The sequence below is a fragment of the Pieris napi genome, chromosome 4, assembly GCF_905475465.1.
Source record: "Pieris napi chromosome 4, ilPieNapi1.2, whole genome shotgun sequence".
Lineage (NCBI taxonomy): Eukaryota > Metazoa > Arthropoda > Insecta > Lepidoptera > Pieridae > Pieris > Pieris napi.
In genome coordinates, this window is record NC_062237.1 from 4,740,846 (window position 1) to 4,753,420 (window position 12,575).

Genomic DNA, 12,575 nt, shown 5'->3' on the forward strand with positions numbered 1-12,575 from the left:
GAACCCTTCCTCAGTGAAAGCCCCCTCCAAGGATCTCCAGGTATCTCGGTCTTGGGTGAGTTGCTGCAGCAGCTGAGAGATTCAGTTCGAGCCAGCAGTTTTAGAAATGTCATCCTCCCATCTCGTCAGCGGTCTTCCTCTGTTTCGTTTCCCAATAGGGCCTCCCCACTGGGTCGCTCGATCGTCAGACAGTCTTGCTGCATGCCCAGCTCCATTTAAGAGCTTAGATTAATATAAATAAGGTATCTTATTTTATATAGTAGGTTATGTCGTATTTAATAATAATAATTTCAGCCGTACGTGAACAGTAGCCATCTACCTACATAGTGAAAAAATATTATCCATAGATACAATCGAAATCTAGTTTCTAAAGTACCTTTTTTCTGCAACTAATCGAGTAATGTATTATGCACCTGAGTTGCACCGTCTGTTAAGCCACTATTAGAGATGACCATAGACATTTATTATCGATATACATTGATAAACAAACCATATTGTTTATACATTTTTAAATATGGAACTGCGTTTTTTGAATACGTAATTGCTATTTGTGTTTCGGTGAAAATTGTAATCGTGACAACCGACTGAATTTTTTTCAATACCAAGCGCGTCGTAACAAACACTTGATGTTGGTGGAATTCACGAGTGCTTTTTAGTCTGTTGGATATGTGAAATTATTTTCGCTTTTTGTTTAATGTTTTGGAAAAATATTCCCCTTATAAAAGTACCCCACTTTGTATATTTAGGATTAAAAATTGTAATTAAATATTGAATCAGTTACTTCAAAATCAGATTTCATTAAATCATGGTCAACCACGACATATTCTGTGGAATTCATTATAGGAAACCAGTCTGAGAGCCGGTGGATATAAAATAACGACTAAAAGTGACGAAAAACCGTAAGAGGAAATTTTTATTATGAATTAAAAGTACTTCGGTATTATGAATGTATATTGTAAATATATGTTTCAAATAAATCTACGTACTCAGTTATGATTTTAAACTAGTAATTGATTTCTTAAAACTGAAGGAGAAAGTAAACAAGTTACCTAGTATTTTTTTGTACATGTTCAAGCAAATATTCTCCGTCCGTGACTGATCTGCCTGATCGAGGTCTCAAATGATTCGGATGCAGCGTAGGAATGGTTCCATAACAACGAACGATGTTTGATTTTTAAATAATTTACGCATCGTTCGTTACATTTAATTGTCTTGATAATAAAAAGGATTGTGTGGTTTTATAAAACCACGGTAAAAGTGAAACTTTTTTTCACATTATAGACATTTAACTATAAAAAATTTGAATAATACTCCATTAAGGGTATACAAATCGCTTTATCAATCTCAATTTTATACTTGGAAAATCGTATTGGGAAATAATAAAAGTAGACTAAGTCTCCAACTAATATTTTTATTGAACTCTGTGTCTTAGAGAGTACGACATACATATTACTTAACAATTAATTACATTATATACACATATTAATAACAATTATTTAGATTATATACACATTTTAAATAATAGTCTATACACTACACGGTCAGCTGCGAACTATAGGCGCCGCCATTTTGGCCTTGGCTGCTATGACGAGCGCCTTTCACTTTATCCCTACTCCGCGGCCGACCGTCACGCGACATGCAAACACACAGACGAAAAAGTTTGAGACGATGTAATGTAATAAAAGTTTCACTTTAACAAGATGAATAAATAGAAATAAAAACATATTTTTATGAATTTTTAAGTTAGTTCTATAAAAAACACGCATTAGGGTAATCTTCCCATGGGTTTTTTTTATAAGCTGGTGGATTTAATAAAAATACGAAATATTTTAAATTTCTTTTCTTTCCCTATTCTAGAATATTATCTTCAAAGATTCATGATATTTATAAAGCAATACTCAACTTTTAGATTTCATATCTTTAATTAAAAATTGCCTTTTATCTTAGATTAGCTCTCGTAAGCACATAATATACCTAGATATAATAATCAAAGCGTTCTTATCCGAGCACTCGAGAAATTGAATTCCGCCGTCCGACAGCATCGCTGATTGCTTTGCCCTGATTCAGCTTTCTGGACCAGACTTCTGATATCATGGACTCCATTTAACTTCCCAGTCTTTTGAACATCTATAAACATATTCCCCGTTTTAGATAATTGCCTTTAGCAATTATTAAAATGAAGGAAAAATATTAAAAATCCAATGTTATGGTTAAAATTGTTTGGCACCGATGCACAGAGAGAAATAAAAAGAATTATTAAAGATTTTCAAATTTCGAACTACATCAATTCGCACAGGACTGTCTAAGTTTTTTTAAATTTCGAACGGTTTCGGGGCGCCCATAGTTGATGACGAATTGAATTGAACGTTATAATCTGTGTATAGACTATAATATTTTATCTATGGACTTGTTGACAATACGGCGAAGGCGCCAAATCTTTACATTTCTACAGACATTCTTGTCATTCAAATAATTTTGTAACAATTAAGGCGGAAACATACTACTAAAACGCGACGCGACGTGTCGTGTCGACACCCGATGTCCATCGTGCACATTACCAACACGCGACACCACGACACGCTTAAAAATTCAGAAGTCATTTAGCTGATTTATTCCCCGCGCAATGTGCCAGCAAGTTTTTACCAATTTGAGGTTCAGATTTGCGGAATGTTTGCAGCGCAATGGTGCACACCTGGATGATGTTATTTTTAAGAAATAAATTTCCCAGATGTCTATTTAAATTGAAAAAATAAAATTGTATGTGTATTGTATTTAGTTTTTTTATTATATTTTTTTCAAATTCGCAAATCTTTCTGGCCGACCCTGTATTTTTCTAATAAACTGAATTGATTAGCAGGTTATTACTTATTTGTATTAAACTAACAACATCCTAACTCCCTGTTTTTGTCCTTGTATTGAGGTAATCTCATGTCATATAAAACAGAATATTGTTTCACAAACTCAATTAATTGTTCTTCGTTCATTTCGCCAAATGAATCCAAAAATATCTAAGTATATCAATTGACATTCGTGTCAAAAACTCGAAAGACTGACGCATGACGTCATCATCACAACATCCACAACACGCCCATCCAATTCGATTGGATGTTACCGCGTGTGATCACATGGCGTGTTGTGTATGTGCATCTGACCATATTAAATATATGGGATTGATAAGTACTGACATGCATCGGATGGCGTGGTGTAGCGTCGCGTTTTGGTAGTATGTTTCCGCCTTTACTTATTTTTACTGATCTAACAGCTCTTCCTACTAAGGCGTTTGTATTTAAAAAGTGTTCTTTTAATGAGTCGCGAATTGTTATTATCTCTTGTCACTACAATGTCCGAGGTCAGTCGTAACTGGCGTAGTGTAGTAAGCACAAGTCTAACTGGTTCTAAACATGGAGTGGTTCACAACAGATAACGGTGAGCATATTTAATTTGTATATCTAATCATTATACATAATCTTTTGTTATTACTTATTTCTTTTGTTTAATAGGATGATTCAAGTACAATAAGTCTAGAATCTATGTATAGTTTATTTGTCCTTGTCACTATCAGGTCACTTTGAAAACAATTAAATGAGACAAATATTACCTACGAATTTTGTATTAGCTATTCATTTCTACATATAACTTACACATAACTGTCATAATTTACCGCTACCATATTTGAGGCGGTCTTTTAATACAAGGACGATGTTTGAGTAAATTAATCGATAACCGGCTTGTGACACGTGAATTATTGTACTTTTTTTATTCGTTTCTATTACGAGACAGCAGTTTTCTTCTAGTTTTCTGTATGGACTCTAAGACAGTCACGTGGGCCGTAGATATGTCTGAGATCGACCTCGTAATCTCTCACTAATATCATTCAAATTGTTTGCAGGGGAATACAGAATAGAGTCGCTCTCAACGAGTTCGTTCCACGGTGCATTAAATGTAAGTCTTTTAGTTGGGGGTATTAGTTTACCGCTACAAGACGTCTGAGTAAAATAGTTATAATTAATTGTTCTTAGAAATGGGTATAATTAATAATAATTATAAAATCATTTTAATTCACTTAAACAAATTATTATGTCTATCATCTCATTCTTTTTAAATATCTGTGTGGCATTTTGTGGCAAAGGCCTCCTCCAAATCCCGCCATTTCTGTCTGTTCTCGGCCATGTACCTACTACCTTTCCTACTGTTTCCTTAATCTGGTACCTGTAATATCCTTTTTCCTTCCTAATTCTTCTGAATTTTCTTCCTTATTGTACCTTGGGCACCAGTTTAATACTTTTTTCCTCCACTTTTCTGTTCTTCTTGCCATGTGCCATGCCGCCCATTTTCACTTAATTAGTAAAAAAAAGACAAAAACTATTTGATTAATATAGTATAATTTATAAGGTTTATATGCAAGTGTAGGTGATAAGCTGTTAAGCTGATAAGTGTTCCAAATATTTTTCCTACGGAAAACGAACCTAAACTAGATTGCCTGTGAGTTATACTTCTATCTCTGTCTTTCACAAAAGATCGCTTACTTAACTTAAATCTCAACAATTTTTGTATATATAAATTGATGGCCAGCATTTCATTAAATCGTATAAATATAATAGTAAATTTAAATTACTTCCTTATTCAGTTTACGGTCGGTTGATTTCTTTATTGCCCTGAAATCACTCCGAAGCGCTTACCAAGTTTCAAAATCCTGTACCAGGTCATCCGAGAATCATTCTGTCAAGACGAGTACGTAAGTATTGGATGTGGGATCAATAAAAATCCTCAAGCGACGGAAGAACTGCTGGAGTTATGCGCGGACGCAGCATTGGATGGTGTGTCCCTGGTCGCTGTTACCACAGACACAAATGAAGTTGTTGCTGTAGCCTTCAATAAAATACAGGTAAACTCTTAATAGATCAGAGTAAACGTCAGAATTAACATAGGCCTGATAAACAAACGAATGGCGTCATCTGAAACTCAAACGAATTTGTATGAAAATGGTCACGTGACCCAGCGTGAATGTCATTGTTATACAAATTCCTTGGGGAATGGCGGTATCGTGCATAATTCGTTTCGTTAATATAGACTATATTAGTCTCTTCCTTATTAGTTATAAGTAAAAAAAGTCCAAAGTAACACTTATAAATTATGTGCATTGAAAAATAATCCTTAACACAAACGCAATGAACACCATTAAAATCATGAGATTTCTAAGTAATATTGAAAATCCCTAATAGTTATACTCCCAACTGCTTGGAGTTAGACTAGAGACCTCTTCCTCACTTCTCCTCACACACATACAAGCATACAATATTATTTTCAACAAATAAGTTAGAGTAATACCAAAAGTATTTTTCTTTCTTTAGTGTTGAGTTTTTGTACGACGACATCAGCGCTTCTATTAAGAGTATGTATATCTATATCAAAGAATGTATATGTATATTAAAAGTGCATACAAACACTTGCCTTTGTTGCTATCGCTTTTCGAAATTCCAGAGCGCCGATGCTGGCCCAGTATCGTTATACCATTAGTACACTACATTAAGGTCGTATATTAAAGTACATATTGAATAATGCTTAGAATTATTAAAAGGATTCTAGCATCCTACAAAAATTCAACGTTTTAAAAATGTCTTGTCTGTAATAACTGTTTATGTTTGAAAATTTACGATTTGGAAGTCTGCAATTATTACTCAATGAATTATTATTAATATATTAAGTGTCGATGCAATCACATAAAACTACGGTACGCAGGTCTTAGCTTTCGGGTGAAACACCATTGCTAAACAACCGAAAACTTGAATATTAACGTTGTGCATTTTTGATATTTCGGAATGGTTAGGAAATAATTTTGCACGAATTGCTTTAACTATCAGTATAAAAGTACTATCATTTATGTGGTAGAATACAATATTTATTTATTGCGATATCGTACACAAACATGACTATTTATATTACATTAAATACGCCGCGCCAGTTGTCTACTCTCCATCCGTCTTACGAATTTTCGATCAGATCACGAGTCCTCATGCGAGTTTAACATTTTTTCCCATTCCCAAAAAGTGTACAACGCCGCTAAAGAAGTTTTCACTTAAAAAAAGTTATTAATGGCGCAAAAATTTGTCTGTCCTTTACAATGATCTAGTAAATAATATTGGGATTTTGCTCCATTGTTAACTTATTTTCGTAAATACAGCCATTCTTCTCAGGTCCAGATATCGAGTGCCTCTGAGAGATCGTTCTTCGAAATATTTGCTGAAGAACGCTGCAAAGAGGACGCGTCTCGATCGCTCATACACTTCATGGCGAACGTTGATAGCAGATGCAACCTGTTTGAAAAGTAAGATAAAATTCAATACGAATTTGTACACACAAAGTAGATAAATAAATAAAATAAGGCTTTACTTAGTAACTTTTTTTTCATTTATTTATAAATTATTTGCTATTGTTACAATTCAGTAAGGCCTTAAAGTGGGAAATAAAGTTATTTTTATTAGTAAGACAATGTATATAAATAAATAAAATGTATATATACATTTTTTAATTATTTTATATACAACTAGCTGACCCAGCAAACGTTGTTTTGCCATGTATATTATAATAAAAAATAGGGGTTGATCGTAGAGGGGTGAAAATTAGGGGTTGTATGTATTTTTTAATGTTGTATCATAAAAAAATAAAAACAAAAAAAAATTAGGGGTGGACTTACCCCTAACATTTAGGGGGATGAAAAATAGATGTTGGCCGATTCTCATAGATACCGGATAAGCACAAAAAATTTCATCAAAATCGGTCAAGCCGTTTCGGAGGAGTATGGCAACGAAAACTGTGAGAATTTTATATATTAGATTATTACAACTAATCAGCTTGACTCTCGACAAAGGCCTCCTCTAAGCCAATGTTAAGTGATTAAAAGCGATAGAATTGTGTGAACTCTACGCGATAGTCAATTGTTCGTATACGTCAATACGACGATGAAATTCTTTCCCATACAATTGTGCAAGTTTCAAATACGTCCAATGAGCGTACGTTAACAATTTTATATTGATATTTTACTGCACTAAATTCGTGAATAGCTGACTGTTCTGCCTTATAAAATTAAATTTAAGAAATCAACACTTATGCGTCATTAACAGACTTAAGAACGCATAAGGTCCTTTTAGTGAATTGCATTTAAAATCTGCAAATAAGTTTTTTAAATAAAATATAAAGAATATTCTTATTGAAATCTCAGCTTAACTCAAAAATCTGTGAAAGCGGACCCATTTGCAGATTTCAGTTTAAACTTTGAGCACAGCTGCGTCTGCGGTCAAGCTATATTGTCCTGGTCGGTTCAGAAAGTTACAAATGCGAACTTCCGTGCCAAGTCGAATGTGAATTCGTACAGTATCTAAACAAAAACCAATGCAATAGGAAAGCGACATAGTTTTGAATTTAACCTTCATTCTCTTTAAAGGAAAACATCGTGAGGCCTTAGAAATTAGACGGCGTGTGTCAGGATTGATCTCCAAAGAGATACAGACATTTGAGGCCCAGGCCTAAAATATTTTAGCGCCATTGTTTTTTTCTCTAATAACCAAGTAATGACACTTTTAGCATAAGGAATACGTAAAACAAAATCGTTATAGATAAATAACTATTTATTTATAATTAATTTATAATGGGTTTATTATTGATTTATAAATAAAAACGGTACTTCCGGTTAGTTCAATGCATTTTTCAAGTAATTCTGAAATGTTGAAAATACGTGTGACCTGTCAAAAACTGTTATTGTATTGACGTATACGATTAGTTACACCAACGTGAAGTTCCTCTCATCTTGGTCCAGTTTTCCATATTTCTCTATATACTGCTGTTGCGTCAATATTAAAAAGACTCATTATTTTTTTTTATGGCTCTGGCACGGTTTGTGCATTAGCCAGCATCAAGTATAAGATTTTGATAATTCGTGCTTTTTGCCTTAGAAATTCGACCATGTCCTCCATGTACGGTTTAGGCACTCGCCCGGTACCGCACAACCCTCCCAAAGGCCGAGAACAAATTTAAATTAAATTAAAACTTGCCGTCGAACCGGGAATCGAACCCGGTACCCCTTACCTAGCTGCCACTTAAAAAGACCGCTAGGCTATGAGGCCCCTAACTCATTAATTGTATTTGTTGATTTTTGTTTTTTTTTTTAATAGAATTCAAAGTTGCCGGTTATAAAAATATAATAAGACTACTACCAATTAATAAGCTGTGTAAAATAAACATTTGCAGATACGGAGTCGACTGCAGTCTTGAAATAATGTTTCTAGCCACACTCAGGGAGCACAGACACAAACATCTAGCAACACATCTCTGCAGAATATCGATTGAACTCGCAAAGAAAATCCGCCACGGTCCCCTAGCGCCCCTTTCGGTCGAGGATCTTGGACCAAATTATTCAATGTTACTCCCTCGAAAACCTATCACAACCTATCCAAAGATTTGCCAAGCAATTTGGACATCGGAGGGCTCACAAAAAGTTGGCAAAGCTTTGAAATTCACTGTCCACTTGACAGTACCTCTCTCGGAATTTGTATTCGATGGAAATACTTACTCGGAGCGAATAGGAAATGAATCCGCATTCTGTGAAGTAGCGGCAATCGCTCTGTAATGAGTTTTAAAACTATAAAGGAGTCTTTAAGAAGTACCATCAATTGAAATCTGTTTATTTTGCGGATATGGAACGATTTTTCTCATTGTAACTATCATTGATGCTTAGGTAAAGAAGATTCATTTGAAAAAGGTGTTTAAGTAGACATTGTAGCCGGATCGAAAACAACATCTATTTAAACCCGATGGTATTACAATTTTTGGCGACATATATCAATTAGAATCAAGTAAAAATATATTGTAGATATTATTTAGTTACTTTAATATATTTATTATATTTTTTATATAGGAGAATGTCATCAACGTTATCTAGTGATAAATATAGTCCCAATTTTACACAGAATAAATAAAGTAAGAATAGAAATTGAACCGACTTTTATTTTCCTTTTTATTAATATATATATGAAATATATATAAAATAAGAAATATATATAATAACATTTCAAGCCTCCACAGTTTAAGAAGCCCATATTTGGTTAAGGCGTTCTAAATTAACGAGTTGGAATACATTAGATTCTCCATAAAACCTGACAAAAAGAATAATTTGTGAAACAGACTCAAAATCTACTTTGCACGGCTTACTCACACGATTTCATTGATATTAATGATAAATATTTCACCCTCTCATAGTGGTTAACGCAAATGGAGTATTACTGGAAGAATTAAATTTTATTTCCGGCGAAACAGAAACTCCTCTGGTAGACACAGAATTCAAAGAATGGATGGCACATTATTATAATGAATTGTTGTCAAATGATTAAACACATTTTTACTTTTATTTTATTTACATTGCTATGAATGTAAATAGAACCACACCAATACTTTACGAAATTTACTTTTGCACCGCTCCAATGACAACGGCGTATTTACAGAAATTCTTATTTCATACTTCAATGAACCATAAAATAAGGAATGTATGTAATACTTGTCTTCAAAATTCTTTGATTATTTACTGTCACTGTATAACAAAGGAACGCCTAACTCAAATCTTGATTCAACAATTGTTGTAGGATTTATTTTCCCGCCCAAACGACTAAATAAACTATATAACATAAATGAAACAGACTGGTGTATCAAACAACAATATTCAAATTTGTGTATCGCTTTAACGTTATACAAGTATTTTCTACATATTTCTTGAAAACCTATTTTCATATCAAAGCGAAAAGCTATTGAAGTAATGATCAATTAGCCAGTATTTCCTTTCAATAACTGCTTTCTAGAGCCTTAACAAACGAAATGTAAATTATTAATATTCGAGTAGCTAGGGAATATATTAATGTAATTATTATGAAATATACAAATCTTTTTGCTTTTGACTTTTTATCGTTTAGTGATCGCTACTTTGCTCAAGAATGCTAAATTTTATAGATGTTTTTAAGTAAATACAAACAACTGTAGGTTACCACTAGCGTCTAGACTAGGAATTGTCACAGATATTATAACTAGAACTTAAGTGGGTGCTCGGATACGGACACTATTGTATTGCTTTTGGATCGAGTCGAGAGTAAGCGCTAAGTCTACGCATATAATATTGACTCGAAGAGTGAGTTTCAGAGTCAAAACTCCCATTATTTTTGACATACGGGAGTCATACTTAGCTTAAGTACTTAATTTTGAACTCTAAATCTTACCCTTATAGTGTTCTTCCCTTTTGCGTACTAATTCGACGCGTGCGATGTTCAAACACCGCAAATAAACTTAGTAATCTAACCTTTACATAAGATTATCGATACATCGCAAATCTGAATGAAAGAACATTTTGAGACATAATGAAGTCAAACACGCTCACAACCAAACCAATTTATGTAGGTATTTGAAATAATATAACTTGTAGTTCGGAATAAATTATTTTAAACCCCGGCTGCAAGTTTCAGATCACATTAGTTAATAATTCAATAACCGAATTTGATCCGACAATATCCGTGTTTACTGAAGTACGGATTAAATCAATCTCAACGAGGTCTGTTCGGAATCACTTTGCATAGCTCTTGAAATTCAAATTGTGCAGTTCATATTGAGCCTTGCTATAAGCACTCGTTGCCATGGCAACCGCATTCCAGCAATTTGTATTCATACTAGAGAGAATTAGAATCCCTGTCCGTCTACGGAGTCGAATCACTAATGCAGAGATATGGAATTGATGTTAAAGAATCAATTTCCCGTCATAAATCCTAGTGTCTTATTATAAGGTGGTCTGTAGGTAGTTTGGGTTCTAATAAGACGATGCCGTCAAGGGTCATATTTTTATATTTACAACATGGATTAAGTAAAAATTAAGGTATACCTTACTTTTGAATGAAAAATGTTTCGATTAATGATCATATGCAAAATAAGCTAGTGCATACGTTTACTTACACAGTTTTTCAATTATTTAATAATAATTAGTATGATTTACTAACCAATCTATTGTTTTAGTAAAAATAAAGTTAAATTATAAAATTATCTTCTTCGCGTAAAATATTTGTTAAACACTTATCTGATCAAGTACATTGTAATATCAGTCAAAGAATTCTCGTTCGTAATTTTAGCATTAACAAACTATCAATTTTTATTTGTAATTCAAACGCTAAAGTTGAGATTAAGCCGATCTCGGTCAATATTTGAAAACAAAAGCAATTAGATTATTTTATCAGGTTGGAGAGCGGTAACAGGGTAACTTTAATTTGAATTCCCAGTTGAACAGTTTGCGCAAAACTTCTATATTGTAATTTGTGACGCCAAGGTAAAATTTTGATAACTATAGGTCAAAAGCACTTATTGATTGTGGAGGAAGGTATTGGGAATCTTCCTCAAACGTTAAGGGAGGATTTTCGTCTATGCGGCCTGATGTTGCATAAACCAGGAACACTTTGATATCGCTATTCATGGTATCATTCTACTGGATTGTAGTCGGTAAAGCAATTATAACTCTGAGCTAACGACGCGTCTAAAAGCCCTGGATGATTTTTATTTCGGGCACAATTTAATTTCATACTGTAAAGAAAGCATTGAAAGACCTGGCACGTTATAGAATGCAACAAGCTTCGTGGGAATGTAGGAAAGTAGGTGATAAAGGAACATGTTTAGACGCAGAAGTGTAAAGTATTTTACGAATTACTTTTTTTATCTATATTATATATTACCGCCATTATTTAATATTTTTGTAGTTATACTTCTTTAGGCGCGTTATGAAAAATTGATGAGAGTGAAATTTTACAATGCGCGCGCACCGTGACACAAAATTAACAGAATGAAGTTGCCCGCGGAAGATGCTACGGCATTGAACATAATTTAAAAACAACATTCGAATAATAATAGAATTTATGTTACACTTAATGTAAGAGAATAATAATCAATATTTATTTATTTAATTTTTCAAATGTAAACTGAACTTTATTGACTATAATGACTCCTTTTCCAGTCTTTGATTATTTAATTGTAATTAATTATTTGCATGCAATCAAAAACTATTTTTAATAATGCCAAAGAAGTATAACTTCTTACGCGCGTATATAAGTACACGCACCCTTTTTTTAAGGTAAAATGTTTTTATATGTAACATCAATGACATAAAAGGTAAAGCCGTAAACTTGTTTAATGAGGCAATTTCGAGAGATTGCTTTGCTATTGTCATTAGGCCGCCTATAACTTTGATTGTCGACCGTTTGATTAATTAGTCCGAGACAAGTTGAAACCCACACATTAATTCTCATATAACATTATATTGTTGGTACGTAATGGTTCTACTATCAGATATTTTCTTTAGTTTGTATATGTATGATTTATGTTTTTAATATAATTGTTATTTAGCATGTTTTTATAGTGTAAAAAGTTTCGGGCTTCTCCGGAATAATTTTTAATAACTGTTTTCGTTTAATTAAATTGTGTGTGGATTTTATTGAAGCTTTTTAATTAAATTGTAAAAACGTAAATAAATATTTACCTTAAAAATAAACGTTGATGTTTTATAG

At 33.1% G+C, this 12,575-nt stretch overlaps 1 protein-coding gene across 1 annotated transcript; it reads left to right on the forward strand.

Annotated features, from left to right (window-relative positions):
- Positions 1–3,243: 3,243 nt before the first annotated feature.
- LOC125049159 lies at positions 3,244–8,986 on the forward strand. Its single transcript, XM_047648292.1, has 5 exons — positions 3,244–3,426; positions 3,890–3,942; positions 4,703–4,885; positions 6,195–6,325; positions 8,245–8,986. The coding sequence occupies exons 1-5, from the start codon at positions 3,402–3,404 to the stop codon at positions 8,621–8,623; spliced, it is 771 nt and encodes a 256-aa protein (XP_047504248.1). The 5' UTR covers positions 3,244–3,401; the 3' UTR covers positions 8,624–8,986.
- Positions 8,987–12,575: the final 3,589 nt, after the last annotated feature.

Excerpts from the sequence above, each read along its gene's own strand:
- LOC125049159 (XM_047648292.1), top strand. The coding sequence starts at position 3,402 with ATGGAGTGGTTCACAACAGATAACG. Across the intron at positions 3,427-3,889 it reads GTGGTTCACAACAGATAACG|GGGAATACAGAATAGAGTCG; the intron begins GTGAGCATATTT and ends AATTGTTTGCAG. Across the intron at positions 6,326-8,244 it reads AGATGCAACCTGTTTGAAAA|ATACGGAGTCGACTGCAGTC; the intron begins GTAAGATAAAAT and ends AAACATTTGCAG.